Here is a 26,907-nt window from a genome sequence, read left to right on the forward strand (position 1 = left end):
AAGGTCACGCCTCTTACCATAACGTGTGCTGCACATAGTTTTACATGTGGATTATAATTTTCGGGAACCGAGTTAAACATAAATTGTAACCATTGTCATTATTTTGTTTTTTTGGTGCACAAGAATTATTCTTGACGCTTTATAATATTAAGACAGAACCACTGTACTCACATGAACTGTTTCAAATGTGTTTTTAGTACCTTTATGGACCTTGAGAGTTTGAATGGCTTTGCTCTCAAAAGAGGCCTCACTGAGCCATCGGATTTCATCAACAATATCTTAATTTGTGTTCTGAAGATGAACAAAGGTCTTACGGGTGTAGAACGAGATGAGGGAGAGTAATAAATGACAGAAATCATCACCAATGTCATCACCGATGCACTGCTGCATATATATAATGTGGAACAATAAGTACACTAATAATTTTTAGGTTTCTATTTAAAAAAATAATATAACAAAATGAAAAAATAAAAGAAATATTTACAATGATAATTGCAATAATATATTGATATTCTACTTAATTGTACTTCATAATTTACTGTAACATAAATCCATTCACAATTTTGCTGGCAAATGAGAGCAAACATTACAAAGCAATATTGATTTGTTTTATTCTTCCAAGAGGGTTTTCAACAAAATGTTAGCCAGTGGGATAACGTTACTTTATCGACATATTTAAATTGCCATAATTCACAGCAAAAATTTTCAATACCACCACAAATGGTTACATTTGTAAGAGCATGTCTGTATTCTCTCTCACACTGGTCCTGGACCATCTGAGTATATTTACTGTTGAGCCCTATTCTTCTTTTTTTGCATTATTCTCAGGGCTTATGAAAATATGAATCGTCTCTAAACGTCCCAAATTTTCCAAACCAAAAGGTCTGAAAAGCACGGAAATGAATTTCGGAATTCATTAAAATCCCCACTATCTCTTGGCCTTAACCTCTATTGTGAATGTCCAAGACCAGACAGTAATTCCCCTAAAGAATATCTTTCTTATTAGAAGCTTAGCATGTTGACACATTGTCTTAATCTGCCATGGCCAGCTCCCCCGTCTCCCTCGCACTCATTACCATGACTCCTCTAAAGCGCTGACCTCCCAAGTGTGACAGGGAATTTAATACCAGCTGCCATTGGGGAAATGAATTGTAACACTCCTGATACTGATAATAAAGTGAACAGTAGGTGAGCACGGGACCGCAAATGCCTGGACCGGAGTGAATCAGTGTGACCTGACTGTAATGAGTGTTCTCTAACTGCTGAGGGACAGAAATATGTTGCTGCCATGGCGACGGCTGCACCGTGCATTGTGATGACACAGCTGTTTGTGTTCCGAAGAAAATGTGAGTCGTGCGATTCGAGAAATAGTTTTACGAATAGCAATGACTTGGCAAACAAGGATGACAAATCAGGCATTTTTGTGTTGTTTGATATGCAAACTATATAGAATAACAAAAGGGTGAAAATCTTGAAATAACCTAGGGACATTTTCAACTATAATATAATATAATATATATATATATATATATATATATATATATATATAAATAATATTATATATAATATATATATATATATATATATATATATAAAATATAATAAATGGCTCATATTAAAATTCTATTCCATTTTGTTTACATAAAAGATAAAACACTAAAAACTATAACAATACAATATAATAATATATGACATTAAAATTCTTATGTTAATAGCACTAAAAATATAACAATATAATATAATATAATATAATATAATAAATGGCTGATATTGAAATTCTATATTATTTTGTCTACGTAAATGAAAAATAAAACATTAAACTTTAACACTATAATTTAATAATATATGACATTAAAAATCTGATGTTAAAATTTTAAACTATTTTCTCTATGTAAATAACACTAAAATTAAAATATAATATAATTCTGATATTAAAATTCTATTTTATTTTGTCTACATAAAAATTAAAACACTAAAAACTATAACAATATAATAATATATGACATTAAAAATCTGCTGTTAAAATTTTAAACTATTTTCTCAATGTAAATAACACTAAAATTGAAATATAATATAATTCTGATATTAAAATTCTATTTTATTTTGTCTACATAAAAATTAAAACACTAAAAACTATAACAATATAATAATATATGACATTAAAAATCTGCTGTTAAAATTTTAAACTATTTTCTCGATGTAAATAACACTAAAATTAAAATATAATATAATTCTGATATTAAAATTCTATTTTATTTTGTCTACATAAATAAAAATTAAAACATTAAAATTATAACAATATAATAATATATGACATTAAAAATCTGCTGTTAAAATTTTAAACTATTTTCTCGATGTAAATAACACTAAAATTAAAATATAATATAATTCTGATATTAAAATTCTATTTTATTTTGTCTACATAAATAAAAATTAAAACATTAAAATTATAACAATATAATAATATAGGACATATATTAAAAATCTGGTGTTAAAATTTTATACTACTTTGTCTATGTAAATAACACTAAAATTATAATATAATATAAATATTTTAAATAATTATTAAAAATTATTACATGTAAAATATACGCATCAAAGCAGAGAAAAAAGTATGCCAGTTTGATACACCTTGACATCTGTAAGACAAATTTCCCATCTGCTACATCCAGATCTTCCAGCCTTATTATGTCCTGAATATGTCAAGGGACTAACATCTCCCACTGATGTGGGCAGAGCACAGTTCATGTAGGAGATGAGGGGAACGTACAATGCCAGTGGTAATTCATTTTATAGGACGGATCCTATTGGCGGTGAGAGCCAGGGAAGCCTCTTTGATGTCCGTCCAACAGCTCAAAAAGGGGAAAGAAATATCTGCTCCAATCAAAGGCAAAATAACCAACAGGCATGATGACAGACCACTAACAGTTTGCAACTATAGATATATTTACATGAGTGTAGCTAATGTAGTTTTCTGTTGAGATTAAACATTATATAATAATCAAATTAAATAGGGCACTGCAGAAGTCTCTGTATTGTTAACTGCAGTTCTTAGATGTAAAAACAGCTGCAGAGGTACATTGCCCTAATATAATATAAATGCGCAATATCACACTTGTAGCCGTGCGATACAACTGTACATCAGCACGGCTGTGATTCGGCCATAGGTAATTTGGTAATAGGTGATCGGTGTTTTGAAATCGGCCCATATAGATAAAAAGTCATTATTTTGTTTTTTTGGTGCACAAAAAGTATTCTTGTTGCTTTATAATATTAAGGTAGAACCACTTAACTCACATGAACTCACTGAGCCATCAGATTTCATCAACAATATCTTAATTTGTGTTCTGAAGATGAATGAAGGTGTTACAGGTGTGGAACGACATGAGGGTGAGTAATAAATGACATTATTTTCATTTTTGGGTGAACTAACCCTTTAAACCAAGTCAAAATGAATTATACCTCATGTTTAAACACTAGGCCATCTACATAATGTAAGAGCCAGTGGCCAAACTCCCAAAGGACTGGCCGAGATGAAGCTGTTCTCTGCGGGTACTTGAGCACTGAATGGTCGCTGATTGCCTGGAGCTCGCATCTCCGAAAGAGTTTAAACAAATTTTCAAATAGGCGCTATGTTTACATATAAATCGCATATCTGAGCTCAAAACAACTACATTCTCACCTAAAAAAACTCTTAAAACTACATTCCATTACAAAATAACAGTAGTATCTACCAAAATATGGTGGGTTTGCTCGTCCGCCGTGACACTCGCTGTGAGAATGCTGACAGCGGAGTGATTCAAACGATGAAATGGTTCCCGTGGCAATACTGGTAGAATATCGCATGGCTGGAAAGACCTCTCAGCCAATCAGATTTGAGAACCAGAATGAATTTCTTTATCTAAATAAAAATATAAAACAATAAAAACTACAACTATATAATATAATATATATTCTACATATACATTTGTAGAAATTCTAACATTTTTATATATATATATATATATATATATATATATATATATATATATATATATATATATATACACAATTTTAATGTAGGCATTGATTTTTAATCAATATAATATAATAATATAATACAATATAACATAATAATAAAATACTAAGTCATGCAATGTGTCATGCAATAAAGTGACAAGTGATAAAAGCCATTTCTTCCACACTGACAGAGATTAAGGCATAAGTGCTCTAGGCAAGTACAAATGCTTCTAGCTAACCAAACTCGGCAGAGCAACATTGTTTGTTTCTAAATTGCTGGAGGTTGAGTTGCTAAACTGTTCCTTGACTTTTTTGTATTCTCTCGATTAATATGATTAAGACTGATGCATGCATTGTATATTCAACAAAGATAACTACCAAATCTAACATAAAAGTAACAAATGGAATATGTTACAATCTTTTACAAGTGAACCCAAAGCTTTTACTGCTAAGGATGATGGACAGTTGACCTCAGATTTAATTGGTGAGGTTGTTCGGATGAGAAGAAAATGAGTTTCAGAGTTCCCTGGGTGAATAATGGGCACTTGCCTCGAGCTTCTGCAAATGAAACATCTGTGAGCGATTCCTCCACTGATAATTTCATTTTCTGGCCAAAAGAGGAAGGTTCATCTTGCAGTTCAGACTAAAGGAAGAAATATTACAATAACGGTGATCAACTTTCTAAATATGTATAAGATCTCGCTGCATAAGAAAGTAGTTTTGTGTTATTTAAAGGAATTTCTAACCGTTTAAATTTCCCTGAAAAGGTCATTTCTCACCGCTCTCTGCTGTGACAGTCTCCATTTGAAGTCTGATTCACAAGCAAAAATAGCCTCACAGATTATGGCGCTGGTAAGCAGTGATGAGGTAAAGCATCAAAAAACTTGAGGGCAATAAATGATACCAATCTTTATGTGACAAAATCAAGCTTCTTTGGGCCAGGAAATACAGCACAAGAATGATATTAAACCTCATGCTGAGGACAATACTGTAGGCTTGTGAAGTGGCTATCCAGGACATAAAGCAGGACAAAATGATGCTATCTATAAATGTAATATAGCCTATAGCTCAATGGGCCACATTTCCGCTACAGTTCAGGAAAAACTTCTGGAAATAAATCTGGTAATGTTCTTGATATTCTTGGTTTAACTGGACATAACTAAAAACAAAAAATTGCTGCATATTTAAAAGTTGTTTCAGATTATTATCATCATCATCAACAGGTTATTATGAAAATGTAAGATTTCATGCATAAGAAGTTATTATTATGATTATGATTATTATTATTTTACCATGAATACTAGGGATGTAACATTACACAATTACACATTACGGTTTGGTAAATTGCTTTTTTTTTTTTTAAATTAAACAGTAGTTTAATGAACAAATTGTGCCTCTGTCTTTAAATTTATTTAATTACAATTAAAAGTTTCTTAAGGATAAAAAAAATGATCTCTGCTAATGCTGTAAACTATATAGCGAGCCCTTACTTGCATTTTACTATAATATTAAAGGTTCAGAGCCCAAATTATTAGCTTATATTCAGTTGCTATTTATTTTTTGATATAATAATCAACAGTCAAAAAACAAATTGTATGCAAATAAAGCAGTTTTTGCATTAAAGGTGCCCTAGAATCAAAAATTGAATTTACCTTGGCATAGTTGAATAACAAGAGTTCAGTACATGGAAATGACATACAGTGAGTCTCAAACTCCATTGTTTCCTCCTCCTTATGTAAATCTCATTTGTTTAAAAGACCTCCGAAGAACAGGCGAATCTCAACATAACACCGACTGGATCATTAATATGTACGCCCCCAATATTTGCATATGCTAGCCCATGTTCAAGGCATTACACAAGGGCAGGACATCTGGATCTGTGCATAGCTGAATCAACAGACTAGGTAAGCAAGCAAGGACAATAGCGAAAAATGGCAGATGGAGCAATAATAACTGACATGATCCATGATATCATGATATTTTTTGTGATATTTGTGAATTGTCTTTCTAAATGTTTCGTTAGCATGTTGCTAAGGTACTGTTAAATGTGGTTAAAGTTACCATCGTTTCTTACTGTATTCACAGAGACAAGAGCCGTCGCTAGTTTCATTTTTAAACACTTGCAGTCTGTATAATTCATAAACACAACTTCATTCTTTATAAATCTCTCCAACAGTGTGTAATGTTAGCTTTAGCCACGGAGCACTATCAAACTCATTCAGAATCAAATGTAAACATCCAAATAAATACAATACTCACATGATCCGACGCATGCATGCAGCATGCATGACGAACATCTTGTAAAGATCCATTTGAGGGTTATATTAGCTGTGTGAACTTTGTAAATATAGTCGATAGCTGGGGGGGGGATGGGGCAGGGAGCGCGCTATTTAAAGGGGCCGCAGCCTGGATCAGTGCATAGTTAATGATGCCCCAAAATAGGCAGTTAAAAAAAATGAATTAAAAAAAATCTATGGGGTATTTTGAGCTAAAACTTCACAGACACATTCAGGGAACACCTTAGACTTATATTACATCTTGTAAAAACTAGTTCTAGGGCACCTTTAACTTCTAAATCTAATTATAAAATTATGTTTTTACTCCAGTTCGTTGTTGAAATATAATCATTTGTCATTTTCATGACAGATTTATTTAAACATACATTAAATAATCAAGACACCACTAACTAGTTAAGTAAAATATAATGAATATATAAGCTAATAGAGTGCATATATTTAGCAAGAGTTCATTTCTCTGACGAACTAAGAAGCTGTGGACTCGCCGGAGGTAAATGCTAACATCATGTGACACAGGGTTTACATTTTACAAGCTGTTTTATTGACGGTTTCTTCGGTACGCCATGAGAGTATCACGGTTCATACCTTGGGTGGTGTATCACATTTTTTTGGTTTGGTTTGAATATCGTTACACTCCTAATGAATACAATTAATAATTTTGATATAGTAATAAATAAAAATTGCAGTATTTTTAAAAGTAGTTTCAGATTATTATTATTTATTTATTATTTAAAAAATTGAATATAATAATATTAATAATGAGTTAAATAATGTTTATTATTATTTATTAATATTATTATTTTACCATTAATACAAATATATATATATACACATGATTGTTATATAATCTTATTAAAGTTTAATCTGATAAAATGGGTTTTATAATATAACAATAATAATAATAATAATAATAATTATTATTATTATTATTAACAACAACAACATTATTATTATTATTATTATTGTTATTGTTATTAATTATAATATTAATAATTTTACAGCTTCACGGAGAAGGATTAATACAACCGTTAGCTGTTCTATCAAATGTCCCAAAACTCCAATACACTGGCCCCGAACTATTCTCATTGTCCTTTTTTTAATACGTTTCAGATGTTTCACATATTTCTCTGAAAAACAAAAACAACAGGTTTCTGGTTACTCAAGAGACCCCCAAACCTGACCCGCCTTCAGCACTCTTATATAACAACGAGGTTGCCACCATCATGGCTTCCTGCCAAAACATTAACAACCAAGCAGGTTGTCTATGAAAGCAGAAGCATGCTGGTCCTAAAAACCCCTCAGAAGCCTCAGTTCACCTCATACTCTGAGCTGAATGCAAAATTCTCAGAATGCGGGTTTGGTCCATGAAACTTCTCTGAGGACGCATGAATTAAACTGGTTTCCAAGTAGATGGCTAATTACACTCAACCCAATCCAGCCCCTGATGAGATCCCATTTTCTGCCCAGCACACTTCAAAGTGCTCAGAAAAGAGTGGGAAAATTGACATGGCATGCTGTGAATCAATGGACATTTATGGACTTTTTGTCCACTATCGATGCTCCTAGTCTTTGCGACCTGTGGTTATTTGTAAAATGTTTGGAAATTTTCAAAAGGACAAAATCTTTAGCGCTCTCAATTTTGTGCCACCGTTTCCTCTTAGTAACAGATGCATAACCCTCACTTTTGACCAAATAATGCTGTGGAAGAACTTTTCGGGAAGTGGTAATGTACAAATGGCAATTCATAAAATCATCAAGTTTGTCCCTGTTTACGCTGAAAGCATGACAAAATGCTTTCTGTCTGCTTTAAAACACCCTGACAGAACCATTTCCCCATCGACTGCTGTCTGAAGATGAGGAATGTTCTCTAAATAAGATATTACTCTGTGGGCTGAGAGATCTCCTTAGACAACATTTGAAATGAGTCCCAATTACATCTGCATTTGATCCAAACAGGCAGAGGAAAACAAAACTCTTGCAACTGCATAAACGCATTCAGATTCAACCGCACTCAGAAATGTCAGATTCGAAACCTAGAGACTTGCTTCAAAATTAAGATTGATTCGTCCCAATTTAGATGGTCATGTGATCTAAATATGATAAATATGGTTCAGAAATATAAAAACTTAAAAAGGGATAGTTCACTCAAAAATAAACATTCTGCCATCACACACACTTTTTTTGTGAAACACAAAAGGAGACATTTTGCAGTCTTTATGCAGCCTTTTTCTGTATTGAAACAAAACGACAAAAAAGCATCATAGGAGTATCAAAAGTAGGCCATATGAATTCTGAATGCTGAAATCTAATTTGTTGTAACAGAGTTCAACATTTACACCTCAATTTGAGTTCTGTGACTTCAGAAGACATGAAATATAGAGTCTAAACTACTTTTATTGTTATTTTATGGTGTTTTTTTTTATTATTATTTTTGAACACATAAGATCACATAAAATGATATATTATGGGGCTGAGTAAATAATGATAGAATTGTCATTTTTTGTTCAACTATTCATTTAAAATACAGGATATATATATATATATATATATATATATATATATATATATATATATATATATATATATATATATATATATATATATATATATATATATATATATATATGATGTTATATGGGCCTTGAATAAATTCTAAAGCAATCAAAGTCAAGAGTATTAGTATGCAATGCTAGTTTTTCCCCTCAGAATAGTTTGAGGATGAACATCATGTTCCCAGCTCAGTGAATTCCCAGCAGGGGAAGAGTGCCATCTTTGGGTAATGACAGAATGAATCTGCCTTACCATACTCTCAACATTGTTCCCAATACAGGGATATCGGTATATAAATTTAAAGCTGAAATGTGTACTTTTTATGTAAAAAAAAAACACACAAAAATGTATCCTGTTCCAGCTTAATAAATAAGTTATTAAAAGGTAGATTTCCCTGAACAACTCTGTGTGGCGTTTAGAAAACATTAAGACGGTTTGAAAATTCCGACCAGCCTGACATAGCAACAGTCAAGCCAATGATGTGAGTTTAGGGGCGGAGCTATTTGCTTGTTTGACCAATGACAAATGAAGGGAGTGTTCTAAAAACCTTTTGAAAACAGTCATTATGTTTGCTTTTTTTGGTACTGCTGGAGGCACAAAAAAATGACACAAAAAGCTAAGACTTTTTAAAATGTAATAATGTAACAGTTAATGAATTGTATGAAGGTTTCTGCTTCAGTAATTCAATGTTAAACTCTCTGACCAGAATTCCGGCAAACAGAGTAAAGCTTTAAATGTGATAAACATCCTGTGGTGGCATTATAATCACATAAAAGTCGCTCGGTTTCGCAGCATCAAAACCTCATATGAACAGCTAAAGGCGCTGAACCTTCTACTGGCCTATCAAACGTATAAAAGCCAAAGAACACAGCAGGGTGAGTGTTTGATCGAGAAGTTGGCTGAAATAAATACTTTCTTTCCCCCTGGTGCATCAAAATAAAGACCATACATAAAAGTAAAGAGGAGTTACCTAACTAGAGTCTAGATGATAGCCTCCGCTGGGTCTGTGTCAAAAGGCTCTTGGTGTTGAGCACCGCATTAAAGTATATCAGACGATTGCGTCCATGCCAATTACTTGCGATGACAGAAACCCTTAAAAGGCCTTTTGACAGAGTGGGCTCATTATCCAGAGGAGGATTCCTCTTGAGTTAGTATACTCAGAGCAGCTGGGTTTAAGGTCAAGGAGATCTGTGGCAGATTAGAGATGGACCAAAATGGTCCAATTAGCAATTTTGAGCGCTACAGATGTCTTCGTCTGGATAGAGAACATCTCAGTGGCAATTTTCTGAAAGAATGTGATATTTTTCGTCAAGGATTTGGAAACCTGAGTGGATACGAGGACTCAACATGACACCCATGGAACAGCAGAGGTCTGCAGGCTCAACTGATTGACATCAACATGATGTTCTGTCACAAAAAAAACATCACATCTGACAAATTTCAGCTAATAGATGGACTTCTCAGACATTTTAGGCCATTTTCAAGAATTTCACCAGCTGAGCTGCAAAAATGAAGCTTAATACTAGAAATGCAACAAAATGCAATTTTGGCTGATATAAAAAGCCAATAATTCTTTTGATAATACAGCCAATAACTGATAAATGGCCAATGTTAAATATCATTTTAATACAAAATAGTTTTTTTAATCAGCAATTTTATATGTTAAGTGAATTTAGGCATCACAACATTATAACTAAAAGTGTGTAAAACAGATTTTCATTTTGAGGCTGAAGAATAATATCTAAACCTCAAGAGAAAGATTATATAATATAATATTAAATAATATTATATAATAATAATAATAAAATTCTGGCTGATACAGATAAGCTGATAATTATTGAAATGTACGGTAACAGTTAAATGACCAATAATAAAAATATAACCCTTTTTGGTCTAAATAAATTAAAATACACTAAAAACTAAAATTGTTTTAAACGCTACAAGTTCATTTTGCCACAACAAAATTATAATGTACAGTACAGTATAATATTTGATTTGCTAAAGATTATACATTTACACTAAGTGAAAATATCAGTATTTTCTTTGCAGATGCTATATATAGCATATACTTAGTGTAAATATTCAGTGTATATGACTATATTTATTAATATCATAAATGGATGCTGCCTTATTGGGACACTACTTATCCTACTCCTACCCATTAAATACTTTATTCCCACAATTAAATACCCGTTAAGCAGAAAGTATACTTCATTTTTTACATATCTCATATCATACACAGTCGATCACACAGCTTTGCAAAGTATACTTCATTTGACTCGTACGCAGGCATTCGACACATGCAGTTTTGAGCAATCTCTCGTCATGATTTTCAACCCATGTAAATATTTTTGTATTCTTTCAAGCTAGAGTTGTACAACTGAGGGTACTTTTTAACCTCTTCGCACAATCTCTCATCTATGTAGGCCTCCATTGTTGCTGTAGCTTGCATGCGTTACGGTCTGTTCTGTTTATGCAGGTTTTCTTCGACTACCTTGTGAATCGACGCCCCCAGGGCACGGTTGCCACCTTGTGGATAAACTAATTACTGCAAAAAAATTAAAAGTACAAAGTAACAAAAATCCGGTGTCATGACAAATCAGGTCCTCCCTCAAAATTGGGTCTCCCCAAACTGTCAGTTAATAATTATCCTGAGAACACTATATTGCCAAACGTTTTAAGACGCCTGCCTTTACGTGCATATGAACATCCCATTCTTAATCCGTAGGGTTTAATATGGAGTTGGCCCACCCTTTGCAGCTATAACAGCCTCAAATATTCTGGGAAGGCTTTCAACAAGGTTTAGTAGTGTGTTTATGGGAATTTTTGACCATTCTTCTAGAAGCGCATTTGTGAGGTCAGGTAGTGATGTTGGGGAGAAGGCCTGGCTCACAGTCTCCGCTCTAATTCATCCCAAAGGTATTCTGTCTGATTGAGGTCAGGATTCTGTGCAGTCCAGTCAAGTTTCTCCACACCAAACTCGCTCATCCATGTCTTTATGGACTTTGCTTTGTGCACTGGTGTGCAGTCATGTTGGAAGAGGAAGGGGCCGTCCCTAAAATGTTCCAACAAAGTTGGGAGCATGAAATTGTCCAAAATGTCTTGGTATGCTGAAGCATTAAGAGTTCCTTTCACTGGAACTAAGGGGCCAAGGCCAACCCCTGACAAACAACCCCACACCATAATCCACCCTCCACCAAACTTTACATTTGGCTCAATGCAGTCAGGCAAGTACCGTTCTCCTGGCAACCTCCAAACCCAGACTCGTCCATCTGATTGCCAGACAGAGGAGCGTGATTCGTCACTCCAGAAAACACGTCTGCACTGCTCTAGAGTCCAGTGGTGGTGTTCTTTACACCACTGCATCCGACGCTTTGCATTGCACTTGGTGTTGTAAGGCTTGGATGCAGCTGCTCGGCCATGGAAACCCATTCCATGAAGCTCTCTACGCACTGTTCTTGAGCTAATCTGAAGGCCACACCAAGTTTGGAGGTCTGTAGCTATTGACTCTGCAGAAAGTTGGCGACTTCTGCACACTGTGCGCCTCAGAGCCCTGCTCTGTGATTTTACGTGGCCTCCCACTTTGTGGCTGAGTTGCTGTTGTTCCCAATTGCTTCCACTTTGTTATGATACCACTAACAGTTGACCATGGAATATTTAGTAGTGAGGAAATTTCACAAATTGACTTATTGCACAGGTGGCAACCTATCACGGTACCACGCTTGAATTCACTGAGCTCCTGAGAGCGACCCATTCTTTCACAAATGCTTGTAGAAGCAGTCTGCATGCCTAGACGCTTAATTTTATACACCTGTGGCCATGGAAGTGATTGGAACACATGAATTCAATGATTTGGAGGGGTGTCCCAATACTTTTGGCAATATAGTGTTTAATTTAAAATATGCATAGCTTACTATATAATGCATATGAAAACACATTAGTGCATAATCAAACAAACTGAATGCAATTTCTCACACTTGATGAACTGTTAATTAATGAATAGTCTAATAATAATAGCCTATTAAATGAATAATTGAACATCATTAATTTGTTTTTTTTATAACTTAAATATTTGGACATTTAACACTTAATTTAACACATAATTACATTAAAGGGTAAGTGTAAATGTGTGTATAAACTAAGCTAACGGGTTAATTGCTTATCTGTATGCTATGCTAGTATATGCTAGTCATTATAACATGGTTGAAACAGTATTTATCATAACATGATTTTGTAGGAATTGTAATCAGGCGCTAAAGAGAGTACCTATTAAAAGCAATTTGAACCAATGGGATCGCTTGGGGTCCTAAAGGAGACCCGATTTCACAGGCGGAAATTGATGGCGAAATTCGAGTCACACATACTGTACGCGGACCCTCGCGTACGCGTAAAACGTTTGGCCTGTAGGCGCTTCATTCCAATTTTCAAAAAAAAAAAAAAATGTTTTCATTTTTATTTAAAATAAACACCTCTCCAAGCTGATAAGGAAAAAGGGAGAAGAATAAGCTCGGAAAAAAGCAGATTCGAACTCGGGTCGGTCGCGTAAAAAGCTAACGCCACCCGATTTTCTCTCCACACCACTGCTCCTGTTATCAGCGGGATTTCTTTCATAATGTTGTCTGGCTCGATCAGACATTGGTGGGTGGAGTTAGTGTAAACAGTCTCTGCCAACAAGTCAGGCTATTTGCACTTGGTGTAAATAGACACTAAATAAAAATTTAATATCTCTAAAATTGCCTGTTAAATGAAATATCCTGCATCCCTAACAGTGCCGATATATAGCATCCCTACTTTACACCATACCACAACAACGCACAATACAATAAAATGCAAAAAAAAGTGTTGAGCACTGCATTAGCCAGCTATTACAAACAAAAGAAAATTTTTTCAGTCACTTGGTTTCTCCAGTTTCTGCAGTGTCGCGCTGGGTCGCTTCGCCCACAGTGAAATGTGACATAATGGCTCACACGTTTAGGACAATATGCGGCTTAAATGCGGCTACTCACAGAACTGACACAATGTCCCCTCGCTGTACTTGGTAGTTCCTCACACTCCAGCGGTTGAGCAGCACAACATCAGGTGACGTCTCTCCATCTGGGTTTAAGGACGGCTGGAAAAGATCCAAACCACATGATATTTAAGAGCCTACATGGTTCGTAAACTCTAGTCTCTAGAAGAGTTGTGACAGATTAGAAACTTTTAAGTTGTATAATTTTTTCTTTTTGGTCTGTGATTTATTGCTTTAATCCTCCATTCCACACAAACTTCCAAAACTACCATAACTCTAAGAATAAACTCAGTGGCAGCGACTTTGCTTTAATTTAGTTCTTTAAAAGAATCGCTCTGTTCTTCATTCTGCCTTTCGACTGAAGGATAAAAATAACGTCTACAAGTTAACTTCAAAACAGAATTTGTTTTTCTCTTAACTCTTTTGTGGTGGTATATCAAACAACTTGTGTGTGACGAACCTTCTCATGCATGCAAGTCAACGACTGACTTGATACACGGGCCTCCAATGAATCATTAGGGGAGATCTCGATGAGCCATTTCACGCTTGCTGGGATAATTGACAGAAATATCTCTTATCTGTCCTTCTAAAATAAATATCCCGACGAGCGTTCCTGCCTAGAGAATTTATCTGTCACAGCTGGGCGCTCTATCTTTTTTATTCAGACACATTTTCTCATTCTGTATTGGTGTCAGCTTTCAGCATTGTCCATGGAGTGACTTATTTGGATTCAAAGGCCGTGGATGGGCCGGGAAAAGCCATTAGCAAATTTATAACACTATGAACCGAGATAGAAAACCATACTCCAAAAGGAAAACAAAAACAACAACACCGTTTTGGTTAGTTCGTGTTCATTAGGTACATAATGAAGCAGTACTTCTGTTTGGTGAGCATGGTGTATTCAGATGGTTTTCTCTCATTATTAGAGGTGTCTTTTATTGTGGTCTTAGTGCTATTAGTGCAATGTTTAGGACATTTGGTTTGATTGAGCCCTAATGCAAAGTCCTAATATAAGAAAAAGTTTATTAATGTTCAACTAGAGGAGCTTGTTAAAGTAAAGTTCTCTTACTATTTCTTAGGGCTGGGCAATATATTGAATAGTCATCATATATTTGGCTATTTTTATGGTATTATAAAACTCAAATAACTGTGAATATGGTCATGACTTTAATGTGCTTTTATTGGCTATTAAGCTCCCTAAACTGTCACTTTAACATAACTTCCTCAAAAATAAGCATAGATGTTTTAATATTGCAATACAATATATTTTTAAAACACTCTGGTCCTCTTTGGTTAAAAAAGTTTACATTTTACACAGTAGCTATATGAACACCGAAACAAAAATCATTAACATGATAAGTTAAAGGGTCGAAAAAACAGTCACACTTGGCTCCTTCGCAGTCAAAAATGACCGATGTGGGAAATTAAAGGGAAATATGTAAAAATATGAAAACTCAAAGAATCTTTTGGTGGTATAAACTACAATTCAACCACTGTGCTGAAAAAAGTGCACATCAATGAAGGGGTGATACTAAAATATCAAGAGTGCAAAATAGACACATACAGCCAATCATACACACACACACATATATGAAGTTTTTTCAAATGTGTGAAATAAAATCAGTAATTCAGCCACAAAGCAGTAAAAAACTAACAGCAAGGAAGAGTTTACACAAGAGTACAAAACAGACACACCCACTCAAACACACACACACAGAGACACACACACACAACACACTATTATACACACAAATGAACTGGTGTGGCTGTAATAATATGGTAAAATTGAGCCAAAAGACTCAAATAAGAGGTTGAAATCAGATAAAAACAAGCTGTGAAAAGATACCTGTTCATTTTTGTTACATTTTTATTGAATTTTAATGTTGTGTGTATCAAAATGCCCTCCTCTGTGTTCAGGTTTGACTGTAGTAAAATTAATGCAAAAACTGACACTTCAAATCAACATTTAAAAAAAAAAAAATCTAAACCTTGACAAAAAGTAGTCTTTGAGAATGTATAAGTATAAATCCATATCCACAACTTAATAAAAATAAGTATTTATGTCTAAAAACCACTAGAGAACTTATAAGCCACTTTATATTGAACTACATAGGAATCTAGTGTTTACACCATGGCATTACACACGTTTTTCTTTTTTTACTCCCAACAAATGGCACTAATCTACATTAAAAAAATTGGATTTAAAATACATTGTCTATTTTAACAAGGAATATTGCTTTAACTGAAAAATAATTAAAAAATATATCAGAAAAAAATTGTGTATTTTTTCAAAGGGGAAAAATAGCTAATAAAAATTGTACAGTATTGCACAGTATCATAAAATACCCTTAAAAGTTTAAATAATAATAATAAAAAATATTATTGAACAAAAATACCAAGATTTATCAATGTCCAAAATTAAGTATATTAAGTATATTAAGTCCTATGACAATAAGATTTTTTTTTTTACTTTGGTGGCCTTTTGTATATAAATTATTAAATAGAAATAGGGTAGATGGGGAAAGAAAACCACTATGGTGACAAATCTAGGACTCAAACCTGCATCGCCAAAGAGAGCACCACAGCTCAAAGTGCCAAAAAATTAAGTTGTCTCATAAGAAAAATGCACATCTTTTGCAAACTTTCAGCAAAACTAGAATAAACCAGATTCATCAAAACAACAGTTACCAAGAATAGTTCAATAAAGTGGAAAAAGGACATCTCACCTGCATTGAGGCACCTTCTACGCGCGCCACATAGGCAAGACGATCTAAAACAGTCACTGTCACGGGGACGGCTACAAAGAAGCCACTAACAAATGCTTTGAAGTATCTTCGCCCAAAGCCCGTCTGAGTCATTGCCTGAAGAGAGAGAGAAAATAAAAAGAGAAAATGACCTTGGCTTGTTCAAAGAGTCTGGTAATATCTTACACGGATGTTTTTGTTGTTTATCTATTGCGAAAAAGTCTCTCCACAGGAAAAAGGCATGTTTCAAGGATATGTTGGATGGCTAAACTCACAAAGAGAACAAAAGTACCAAAAGCAGACCAGATAACCACACTTAAGCGTAAACCATCTCGTTTTGAATCAAATTGCAAGGGACTAGAGAGGTCAAAACAAAGAAAACTCTCATAAAGCATCAATTTAAATAATGAGTTTAGTAATTGCACCTATCTGTAGCCATCTGTAGAGCGTATTCGCAATGACAAAACTCTGTAGACCCAAAGCATTAGGGCAGAAAACCCACTGAGGCATTGAAATTGAATCTGACAAGAGCACGCTTGCTCTAATACCATTAATTGATAGTGTGTGATGCTTTTTTTGGAGGTACACGGCATGCAATTATGGCTCTCATTCATTTTATAGTTCACCATAGTAACAAAAAGACGAAGAGCAGCTTGTACTATTTTCCCAAAAAACCCTCAAGGTCTCCCGCAGCAACTTTGCAGACTTACTAGTAAGCACTTGAAGGAAGTCTTGAAGCCATTTGCTCACAGAGGGTATTCAAGAGGCTCAAAAATCAGAGACTACAACAACTTAGCAGAGAATCTAGGAGATGTGAGGGTGAAAAAAATGCTGAGCGAATCATAACGCAGTGCAGGCAGGATTTGTCAGGGTTGCACTGCTGTGAGCCAGATCCGGCTCAAACAGGGAAAATTACAAAAACCTCTTTTGTGGTGGCAAAAAAGACACCTTCCTGACTCTGCTGCGTATGTAGTCTAGCCGAGGCAGCAACACTATCAATATAATACAAACACTGACTATTTAAAATTTGCATGTAACAGCATTCGCAAACCATTTTACTACTATGTAGGCTTACCTTCAGCTCAAACAGTAGGTTGTGGTACTAGCAACACCAAGGTCATGGGTTTGATTTCCAGGGAAAGGAAGAACTGGTCAAATGTAAATGCACACCTTGAATGCAATGCAAGTTGCTTTGGATAAAAACATCTGCCAAATGCATAAACATAAACTTCTGTAACATCTTAACTTCGCAATTATGAGAAATAACGCCGCAACTGTGAGAAATTAATTCAAAACTGTGAAATTACTACATTCTCTATCGACACCTGTGGTCAAAACATAAGGGACAAAACATGTCCTATACACAAAAGCCTTCTTTATGTTAAAATTTGGATACTCAGGACATTCATTGCTTTTATTTTTAAATAATTTTGTTAGTATTATTTTAAATACAAACCCGATTCCAAAAAAGTTGGGACACTGTACAAATTGTGAATAAAAAAGGAATGCAATAATTTACAAATCTCATAAACTTATATTTTATTCACAATAGAATATAGATAACATATCAAATGTTGAAAGTGAGACATTTTGAAATGTCATGCCAAATATTGGCTCATTTTGGATTTCATGAGAGCTACACATTCCAAAAAAGTTGGGACAGGTAGCAGTAAGAGGCTGGAAACGTTAAATGTACATATAAGGAACTGCTGGAGGACCAATTTACAACTTATTAGGTCAATTGGCAACATGATTGGGTATAAAAAGAGCCTCTCAGAGTGGCAGTGTCTCTCAGAAGTCAAGATGGGCAGAGGATCACCAATTCCCCCAATGCTGCGGCAAGAAATAGTGGAGCAATATCAGAAAGGAGTTTCTCAGAGAAAAATTGCAAAGAGTTTGGAGTTATCATCATCTACAGTGCATAATATCATCCAAAGATTCAGAGAATCTGGAACAATCTCTGTGCGTAAGGGTCAAGGCCGGAAATCCATACTGGATGCCCGTGATCTTCGGGCCCTTAGACGGCACTGCATCACATACAGGAATGCTACTGTAATGGAAATCACAACACGGGCTCAGGAATACTTCCAGAAAACATTGTCGGTGAACACAATCCACTGTGCCATTCGCCGTTGCCGGCTAAAACTCTGTAGGTCAAAAAAGAAGCCATATCTAAACATGATCCAGAAGCGTAGGTGTTTTCTCTGGGCTCATTTAAAATGGACTGTGGCAAAGTGGAAAACTGTTCTGTGGTCAGACGAATCAAAAGTTGAAGTTCTTTTTGGAAAACAGGGACGCCATGTCATCTGGACTAAAGAGGACAAGGACAACCCAAGTTGTTATCAGCGCTCAGTTCAGAAGCCTGCATCTCTGATGGTATGGGGTTGCATGAGTGCGTGTGGCATGGGCAGCTTACACATCTGGAAAGGCACCATCAATGCTGAAAGGTATATCCAAGTTCTAGAACAACATATGCTCCCATCCAGACGTCGTCTCTTTTAGGGAAGACCTTGCATTTTCCAACATGACAATGCCAGACCACATACTGCATCAATTACAACATCATGGCTGCGTAGAAGAAGGATCCGGGTACTGAATTGGCCAGCCTGCAGTCCAGATCTTTCACCCATAGAAAACATTGGGCACATCATAAAGAGGAAGATGCGACAAAGAAGACCTAAGACAGTTGAGCAACTAGAAGCCTGTATTAGACAAGAATGGGACAACATTCCTATTCCTAAACTTGAGCAACTTGTCTCCTCAGTCCCCAGACGTTTGCAGACTGTTATAAAAAGGAGAGGGGATGCCACACAGTAGTAAACATGGCCTTGTCCCAACTTTTTTGAGATGTGTTGATGCCATGAAATTTAAAATCAACTTATTTTTCCCTTAAAATTATACATTTTCTCAGTTTAAACATTTGATATGTCATCTATGTTGTATTCTGAATAGAATATTGAAATTTTAAACGTCCACATCATTGCATTCTGTTTTTATTCTCAATTTGTACAGTGTCCCAAGTTTTTTGGAATTGGGTTTGTACATGATCTATACTTGGAAAATACATGTAATTTAACCTGTCCTCAGCATGAGATCACAATGTAAAATTGCCAAACAACGTGTTTAAAAATGCAACAAATTCAAAAATATACATTTAAATTGAAAGGCAGAGAATTGTAATATATCAAATAATACAAAAAGTAAGTCTTGAAAAAAATTTTCCATAAAAAAAATGCCTATCAAAGCTGTGTCCTCACTTTGCGTCAATTCCGTCCGAATTTTTTATAATTCTAAATAAATCAGGCAATGTCATGGTCAACTTCATCTCTGAGGACACTTTTCCTTTTTCCTGCTCATTGTGGATCTCACAGTAGGACACATAGTCCTGGAGGTTTTATATTTTTTAAATTTTATACAAACAATGTTGAAGTCTCTGCGGTCACAGCTTTAACACGTCAACTCCGTCACCCCAGTGTATTAGTTTCTGTAAATCGTGGGATAAATTTTGTCTTAATAAACATATCAAAAATGCCATCTACAACTGAGAAAGAAAACAAAATTGCTCCACTGCACAACATGTGGTTAAGGTGGAAAAATATTCAGTTTTGTCAACTCAGACGTCAACTTTGTCAGGTTTTATGTCTGATGATTGACAAGTGCTCTCAAAAAGTCTATATAATATTAATGGTTTTTTTTTGTTGTTTTTTTTTGCATATGGGGAATTCCTCTAATGTTGTTTCATGATTCTATTTACATATACTGTATATTTGGCCCCAGCTGGACTGTCAACAGCATCAGTATTTGTCAGCTTCATCAGTTTTGTCAGCTCCGTCAGTATTCGTCAACTCCGTCAGTATTCGTCAACTCCGTCAGTATTCGTCAACTCCGCCAGTTGTTGTCAACTCCTCCAGTTGTTGTCAACCCCGCCAGTTGTTGTCAACTCTGTCAGTATTCGTCAACTCTGTCAGTTGTTGTCAACTCCGTCAGTATTCGTCAACTCCGCCAGTATTCGTCAACTCCGTCAGTATTCGTCAACTCCGTCAGTATTCGTCAACTCCGCCAGTATTCGTCAACTCCTGCCAGTTGTTGTCAACTCTGTCAGTTGTTGTCAACTCCGTCAGTATTCGTCAACTCCGTCAGTATTCGTCAACTGTCAGTTGTTGTCAACTCTGTCAGTTGTTGTCAACTCCGTCAGTATTCGTCAACTCCGTCAGTATTCGTCAACTGTCAGTTGTTGTCAACTCTGTCAGTTGTTGTCAACTCTGTCAGTTGTTGTCAACTCCGTCAGTTGTTGTCAACTCCGTCAGTATTCGTCAACTCTGTCAGTTGTTGTCAACTCTGTCAGTTGTCAACTCCATCAGTTGTTGTCAACTCCGTCAGTTTTTGTCAGCTCCGCCAGTATTCGTCAACTCCGTCAGTATTTGTCAACTCCGTCAGTTTTTGTCAGCTCCGTCAGTATTTGCCAACTCCGCCAGTTTTTGTCAACTCCGTCAGTTGTTTCAACTCCGTCAGTATTTGTCAGCTCCGTCAGTATTTGTCAACTTCGTCAGTTTTTGTCAACTCTGCATCAGTTTTTGTCAACTCCACGTCAGTATATGCCAACTTCATCAGTTTTTGTCAACTCCGTCAGTTTTTATCAACTCGTTGTTGGATGGACCTCCATAGTATGGAGAAAAAAAGAAAAAAAAGTCAATGGGTGCCCTCAACTGTTTGGTAGCCGAAATTCTTCAAAATGTCTTCTCTTGTGTTCAACAAAAGAAAGAAACTCATACAGGTTTGGAACAGCTTGAAGGGGAGTAAATGATGACAGAATTTTCATTTTTGGGTGAACTATCCATTTAAGAAAGTAAAGAGGGTAAATTTTGATTTCACGTCTTCATCTACCAGATTCTCTGATGTGTCTTACCCTGCGCTGGAACTTCTTGTAATGTTAAGTATTCATTCACTTAGTTCGTGAAGAGATGCATCTAGCACAAGAGTGCGACTAATGAACTATTATGACAACGAGCGGCTAAATTATCCATGATGTTCAGGGCAGACCTGCCAAGTGCCAGCTGTCAGGTTGCTCTAACAATAATCCCTCACCAGCACATACAATGAGAGACTGCCAATCACCCCGGAGCCACACAACACATGACAGCCTTTTAAAAACTTCTATTTTTACTAGTCCCTCCACTAAGCCACAATCCTATATTTTTTAATTCAGGTTACAGACAGAGAGCGACACAATGGTGCAATGCCCAGACCGAGGCTTTACATAGATGGTTGGCACATGGTTCTCAAAGGTGTGTAAAATGGAGCATCTAATAGTTTATTCTTAAAAACGGGCAGATGGGAGAATCTAGGACTGGTGCGCAGTGATCAAAAGAAAGCGTCGAGTTCATTTTTCATCAAAGGCTTTTTCAGTTTAAGAATCGAGAATATTTTCCACCATTTTCCATGTGCTACGGACAGAAATAAAACCGTGAGCAATAAAAACCAAGGTTGGCACAGCAGGTGTGCAACATAGATGGATTTTTTGTGGCCGAGCCCAATTAAAGATGTGTTTCTAGAGTTGAAAGCAAATGCCTCTGTAATATTAGGTGACCGTTCCACACAGCTGCGAAACGGTGGTGGTCTCATGCCAGCAGAATCAATTTATCATATGCTTCCCGTTTATAACTTCTAACCCATTTATCCTGCAAGTAATACTGTCAAATATGCCAACTGCCTAATGTAAAACTGTAGCCAGGTACCTTTGTTTATGCATACCTGAGCGTAACCATTTTAATTGCACTAGTCATCAAATATGTCAAAAAAAGCTTAGTGAACTCGCTGCTTTAGGGTAATTTGAAACTGCAATGACAGATTTCCACTCTTGACAAGGCAATTTTCGGGTTTCCTTGATGCATGGGCCTATTTTAACAGTGCATTTCACAACACGGTGCTGACAGACCGAATCTGATTACATTATCTCAATGTCTGCACCTGTAAGTATGATTTCAGCTGGAATGCTTGACCATTAGTCTGCATCACAGCAGTGGTGAGATTAATGATGTGCTGCAGACAGCTGTAGACAGCTGTAGACAAGCAGACAAAAAGAATGAGACTGACTCACAATATCCTATGATAACACTTTTTAAAACTGTTTATAATATGCACTAGAACTGAAACTTTGATTGATTTTAAGGTTCACATGCATCTTAAAAGCCTTTGCATTATGCTGAAAATAGTTTTACAAGTAAATATATGTATGAACAAATTATTTTTTTTTAAGAAGTCTCTTATGATCACCAAGGCTGCATTTATTTAATCAAAAATAAAGTAAAAAGATAATATTGCAAATTATTATTACAAATGATAGGAAATGTTTTTTTATTTTTTTTATTTGAATATATTTTATGTAATTTATTCCTGTGATGCAAAGCTGAATTTTCAGCATCATTACTCAGTCTTCAGAGTCACATGATCCTTCAGAAATCATTCTAATATGCTGATTTGCTGCACAAGAAACATTATTATTATCAATGTTGAATGTATGTGCTGCTTAATATTTTTGTGGAAATATACTTTTTTCAGGATTCTTTGATGAACAGAAAGTTCAATGAAAAGCATTTATTTGTATTTATTAAAAATAGCAATGTTTTCAACATTTATAATAAGAAATATATATATATATTATTTTAAATATATTTTAATTAATTTTGTATAACATTTATTATATATACACATATATTATACATACATATCTATCTATCTATTTTATATATATATATATATATATATATATATATATATATATATATATATATATATATATATATAAATTAAATACTATTTTAATGTAAACAACCATTTTATACTGCAAAGCCAAAAACGTTTTCACAAGTTAGGCTACTGATTAGAAATTCAAAATAATCCTATTCATTAGGGCAGCTTTGTTAATGAATTAACCTAGAAACTAAATCCAGCATTCATATGGGAGAATGGCCTCTTTTTATATCAGTATCTTCACGTGTTGGCAATATATGAGCTATATATCGCAAAAATTAAAAGATGCTGATCTTTACTCCTGAACTGAGTGACTGTGAACAATCAATGGCTTTGTCTGAATACATTATAAGCTGCCTTGCATACAAAGAAGCATAAACACATTTGGGACAATTAACATTTGGGCATCATAGGCTGGTTTCAAGTCACCATTAAATCAAAATTGATGAATTTTTAATGTAAGATTGCATTGTTAATTATAAATTATTTATCTGTGCACATCATTATTTGTTAAAATTCTCATAATCATTAATCAAAATATCATTTTGACATCTCTTCTCTAATGATGTGTTTAATGGCGTGAGGGCCGGACAATTTGTCACTCACATGAGATCGACCAATAGCAAATCACAACCATCCAATCAATTAACGATGGACAAAATCAAGTCCCGTCCTACATTTTTTCTTGTTTGAGAGGTTCACTTGGGTATACGTTACAATGGGGAAGAAAAGACTATCGCAACTTCATTTCATGCTTTAAATGCAATAACTTAGTTAGGAATGGATTACTAACACACTGCTTACACGCACAATATACAGTGCATACTGTCTACTACTTAAAAAAATAGAATGAAACATTACACATAGGCCTATACAACAACAAACTATTTAAAAGTTATTATACTGTATCACCACATGACCTTTTTACAAAGCATGTGTGTAGGGCTGGGCGATATATCGCATACAATTGTCACGCGCAATTCGTCAGTAAAGCCGGTTCCCTGATTACCGCTAAATCGCCATCACCTGCTTTCAAATGGAGTGGCATTTAATAGACAGAACCGTAGTTCACTGACAAGCTACGCAATATCGCGTTCATTATCGAAGGCGATAATGAATGCGATATTGCGTAGCTTGTCAGTGATCTACGGTTCTGTCTATTAAATGCCACTCCATTTGAAAGCAGGTGATGGCGATTATGATTATGTGTGATTGTGTTTATTTAGTAAGTGGCTTCCAGTTATTATTCTGGATATAAAAACTATTATTTCGCAAACTAATTTTGCATAAAAATGTCTTAACTTACAGCTGTCTCTTTAATTTAAAGGTGCAATATGTAAGATTTTCTGTCCTCTAGAGGTCGCTAGATGCCTATTCAAAACAAAGGTGTAGCTTGATGACGCCAAGTTTGAGCGCGGAATCTTGGGACATGTGGTCTCCACCTCACAGCCGGTGGAAAAGAATCAGGATAGGACTCGGGAAGAAATCGTTCATGAATGCGATTATTAACGTTACTGCAGTATGAAGCAGAGCAGGACCGAGTGCTGTGAGAGCTGAACGAGGAGCTGGAGCGATTGCGCAACACGCGCCGTGAGCAGCGGAACTTTTATTATGACACAGTCACCGGTGCCGCTTCCGCTTTTCCGGTCATGAGTATGAGGTAACACAGATCTGTTTATCATATCAGACACATTTAAGTGTGTTGAAAATGTTATAATGTTACTCTGTGTGTTCGCTCGGTGACTGCTGTGAGACACTGTTACACACTGCAGTAAGATAGATCGATTTTAGAATATCATATTAAATGCTGGATAGCTTGTGTTGATAAATGGCATGCAATTAATTTTAAAACGTACTGTATGATGGAGAAAATTAGTAAAATTACTGTTACTAAAAATAAAGCTGCATCTGATTATGCTATGTTAGCTACTTCACAAAGTAGTGTATTTCTCTGAGGCATGGTAAAGCATGGTACTTGCAAAAAATCAAGAAAATTAGATTTAAACAATAAGATAAAACGTGTTAAGCTATATAACAATAATTAGTTTCCTGTCTATAAATATATCAAAACAGTTGTTCCCTTGTCTATTAAAATGTAATATATTAAAGCATCTTTGGCGTTTCCATGGTTCTACAAAATAAAACCGGAATCCGAGGGTAACGCGGGTATGACACAATTAACAGGTGACTCCTCACACGTCCTGGAGCCTTGGTTAAAATTGCAATTTTCTCAAGATTTACAAATAGTTGCAAACATTTGGGATATTGTAAGTACTCAAGTGAACAAAATATATAACACTGGCCTAGTGGTTTTTGGATATTTTACTGCAAAATTCTTACATATTGCACCTTTAAATGTTTAAAATTGTGTCTGAATTTTGTGATTCAGGAAATGGAAGATCATGGTCGATTCAAGTGCACTGCATTGAGGAGTACAGTATTCTGTAGTTAGTACACTGCACATTTGTAGTAGTTCAGTTATTCCAACTAGTATACAAAAGAATTACAGGTTTTAGGATACAGCCTGTTCAAACAGCACTACAACATTAGAAAATATCGTCATCTTACTTACATCTCTCATGTTTCATTTTGTTGTGTACTACTAAGTTAAAAACTGCGACACTAACTCACACTAACGTACATGAGTAAATCCACTAGTAGCCTAGTTCAGCGTGTATGTCGACCACGTTGGATTGAGTGGACATATCGCTACTACTGTAAGCAAGAGCAAACAATAGGCGTGTGATGACATTTATAATGGATGGATACAATTAAAAACCTTAAACAAAAGTGAAGCATAAACGCTTCAACACTGGTAAAGTCTGAATGCCGAGTAACAATGGTTTCAGACGTGTGTCAACACACTCACCTAATGTCTTATGTATGTGCTGTACGTCGCTCCGTTCATTACGACACCAAGCTCGCTGCTTCCCGGGTCCTAAAGCCCGCCAATTCTGATTCATATATTATTAGCGAGCACTGACAAGAAAATGAAATTCCTTACAAAAAGTGTTATTACGTCTAATTTTAGCCAAACGAAAACGAGGATATGAGGTAGACGCCTGATTAAAAGGTTTTTCGCCACAGTAATTTTCACAATGTGGGTTACTTCACAAAGTTTTGTGTCACTAGAGATTTATTTGAAAAGTTATACAACAATTAGGCAATATCAGTATCAGTGGCTCAATATTAATATTATAAAGCGACGAGAATATTTTTGGTGCGCCAAAAAAACAAAATAACGACTTATTTAGTGATGGCCGATTTCAAAACACACCTTCAGGAAGCTTCGGAGCGTTATGAATCTTTTGTGTCGAATCATGATTCGGATCGCGTGTCAAACTGCCAACGGCTGAAATCACGTGACTTTGGCGCTCCGAACCGCTGATTCGACACAAAAGATTCATAACGCTCCGAAGCTTCATGAAGCAGTGTTTTGAAATCAGCCATCACTATACAAGTCGTTATTTTGTTTTTTTGGCGCACCAAAAATATTCTCTTTGCTTTATAATATTAATATTGAGCCACTGTACTCACATGAACTGATTTAAATATGTTT

At 35.3% G+C, this 26,907-nt stretch overlaps 1 protein-coding gene across 1 annotated transcript in view; it reads right to left on the reverse strand.

The window, feature by feature from the left end:
- Positions 1 to 26,374, reverse strand: part of immp2l (inner mitochondrial membrane peptidase subunit 2) — a 124,019-nt gene extending 97,645 nt beyond the window's left edge. Inside the window, exons 1-3 of the mRNA XM_048158132.1 lie at positions 26,218 to 26,374; positions 16,581 to 16,715; positions 13,853 to 13,956 (exon numbers count right to left, since the gene is read on the reverse strand). Coding sequence (XP_048014089.1) covers positions 13,853 to 13,956; positions 16,581 to 16,712 — 236 coding nt within the window. The 5' untranslated portion in view covers positions 16,713 to 16,715; positions 26,218 to 26,374. The remainder of the gene's footprint in view (positions 1 to 13,852; positions 13,957 to 16,580; positions 16,716 to 26,217) is intronic.
- Between the last annotated feature and the right edge of the window lie 533 nt (positions 26,375 to 26,907).

This window comes from Megalobrama amblycephala, linkage group LG15 (genome assembly GCF_018812025.1).
Source record: "Megalobrama amblycephala isolate DHTTF-2021 linkage group LG15, ASM1881202v1, whole genome shotgun sequence".
Classification (NCBI taxonomy): Eukaryota; Metazoa; Chordata; class Actinopteri; order Cypriniformes; family Xenocyprididae; genus Megalobrama; species Megalobrama amblycephala.